This window comes from Impatiens glandulifera, chromosome 3 (genome assembly GCF_907164915.1).
Source record: "Impatiens glandulifera chromosome 3, dImpGla2.1, whole genome shotgun sequence".
Taxonomy (NCBI): Eukaryota; Viridiplantae; Streptophyta; class Magnoliopsida; order Ericales; family Balsaminaceae; genus Impatiens; species Impatiens glandulifera.
The window spans coordinates 6669097-6671351 of NC_061864.1; the positions used below are offsets into that span (position 1 = coordinate 6669097).

General features: G+C 36.3%; 1 protein-coding gene across 1 annotated transcript; it reads right to left on the minus strand.

Moving 5' to 3' along the window:
* Positions 1 to 885: 885 nt before the first annotated feature.
* On the minus strand, positions 886 to 1930 carry LOC124929600. The gene is made up of 2 exons (XM_047470004.1): positions 1106 to 1930; positions 886 to 1029 (listed from the first exon to the last, which is right to left on the minus strand). The coding sequence occupies exons 1-2, from the start codon at positions 1850 to 1852 to the stop codon at positions 886 to 888; spliced, it is 891 nt and encodes a 296-aa protein (XP_047325960.1). The 5' UTR covers positions 1853 to 1930.
* Positions 1931 to 2255: the final 325 nt, after the last annotated feature.

Consider the following 2255-nt stretch of genomic DNA (forward strand, 5'->3'; position numbering starts at 1 on the left):
TCAAAACCCTAGTTGAAGCGATCTTGGAACTAGTTATTCCTTTACGAAGAACAATCAAAAACAATGACAAACAGAAGACATGTCACATTTAACTTATCAACTCCAACTACGATTATAATTAAAACTAGAATCTCAATAACCATTTCTAGAATCTCAATTTTATTTTTCAAAATTCAAACCATCACAGTTGATCGCTAAAAACTTATTGTTCTAATCTCCTAGCGAAATCGAAAATTGCAGACAAGTTATTCAAATGAAATCCAGAATTTCTAATTTCGATGTTTCGCATTGAATATATAACCTATTGTTTTGACATCAATTGAGAAGAACATAGAGTGAAATTCGGAGAGAGAAGACGAAATGGGTCTAAGAAATGGTGATGAGATTTCGGAAATTAAGATTTAGAATGAAAAGAATATGAATCGGTGAAGAAGGAGAGAGAATGAAATTTTTATTTTTATTTATTAAATGTAAAGAAAAAGTCGGTTTGAAATGAAAAAAAATAAGTTAAAACAAAGTATAAAATAAATATCCACGTGTATAAAAACTTAACTCCGTTTGAAACATTCCGTTATGTTAAATAATTTTGACACATTTTGACAAGTTTGTATACATAAATAGAATTTTAAAGCTTTATAAATAAATTTGACACCACCTTTTAACTTTATAAATAAATAACCGTTACAAAAGTGTATAAAATTGATATATTAAAGTGATGAATTTGATTTTTCATGTATTATTAAAATTAGAGTGAAACAACCAATAATATAAAACGGAATATGAAATCATTTATAATATAAAGGAAATAGTTACTTAAAATAAAAGGCAATGGAGAAATAGTTTTCAATCCAAAACAAATAAATACAAACCAATGTCCCATCATTTTCACATAAATTTGAGTCGATGAAAATGATCATGATGAGTCTTCTTCCAAATGGAGTTTGGCCAGTGCATTATTCCTCCTCCAATCTTGTCAATAACTCCAAACATGCAGCCTCCCATACATAGATCACTCTTGTCTATCACTTCCTGTCATCATTCATTCATTCATTCACTAACTTAGTTGAAATAACATTATTTGTGTAAGTAACAATATATATATTACCATGGAAAGGCCCTGTCTTTGGATTTGAATTGCTTTCCTTTTGCGGCTAATTCTTCGGCTCATCATTATCAGCTCTCCCAGCGTATGCACCCGTCTAGCCACAACACACGCCTTGCTTTCGCCGCCCTCCTTCTCCTCGACAGTAGCCATAGAGCTCGATCCTGTCTCTGAATAAGAGTTCCCTGCATTTTGTCGTAAACCGCCTTGATGGGAGGAAAGCAACGGAAATAGACGCTCCAAGAATGATACCCCAACTAGACTCGCACCTCCCGCCCCGTAGGTTCCCTCCGATTCAGATTCTGGCGACGAAGGACTCGAGTTCCAATCCACTGGATCAACAGCATTATAAGAAGCTGGCTCTGTGGAAATATTCGAACAAAGCGACGCATCAGCCTCGGACCGTAGTCCATAATATTCAACATCGCGATCTTCTGAGAGGAGAGGAATAATATCTTCAGAGTAAGCCGGAGGAGGCGGAAGCGCCAGAACGGGAAGGATTTGTTGTTCAGTATTTTCCGGCGGGTGGGAAAAACAAGAAAAGGGTTTTCCGGGTAACTCCTCCCATTCGAATGGCACTGAAGCGATAAGCTTGAGCGGTGGAGGGATGGTGGCGACGTTAGCAGTGGTGGTGGTGTCGGGCTTCCAGTGATGTTTAGCGGTTCCTGGGCGTTCTTCCCATAAAAAAGGGACCGCCGGCGGGTGTTTTTGCCTTATGGAGGTATGCTGTTTGAGTTGTTGTTGTTCCATTGTGGGTTTGGGGGGAAACTGTGATGAAATTGGGTCTTATTTTATAATGTAGACTATAGGAAATGTTTTTGTGGAGTTGGAAATTATGTTATAGCTTAAGGGTTTAGTTAAACTACTCCTCTTAATATTTTTAGTGATTCAAGAAACTTTTAATTTCATATCTTCCATTATTTATTTGTATAGAAATAGTAGTTATAGAAGAAAGCCCAAAAACAATGCTGTTTTTGTGTGTGTGCAAATGAAGGTCTATTCTGAGGCTTGGGCTTTCATGAATGGCCGGGACAGTTTATTAGCAATTGTCAATAAAAGCTATTTGCTTTCAAGTTTTATGGGATTATCTAATTTTGACAAAGTAGATGCGACAAGAGGAACCAAACAAGACAAGATTTATTAGGAAAACCAA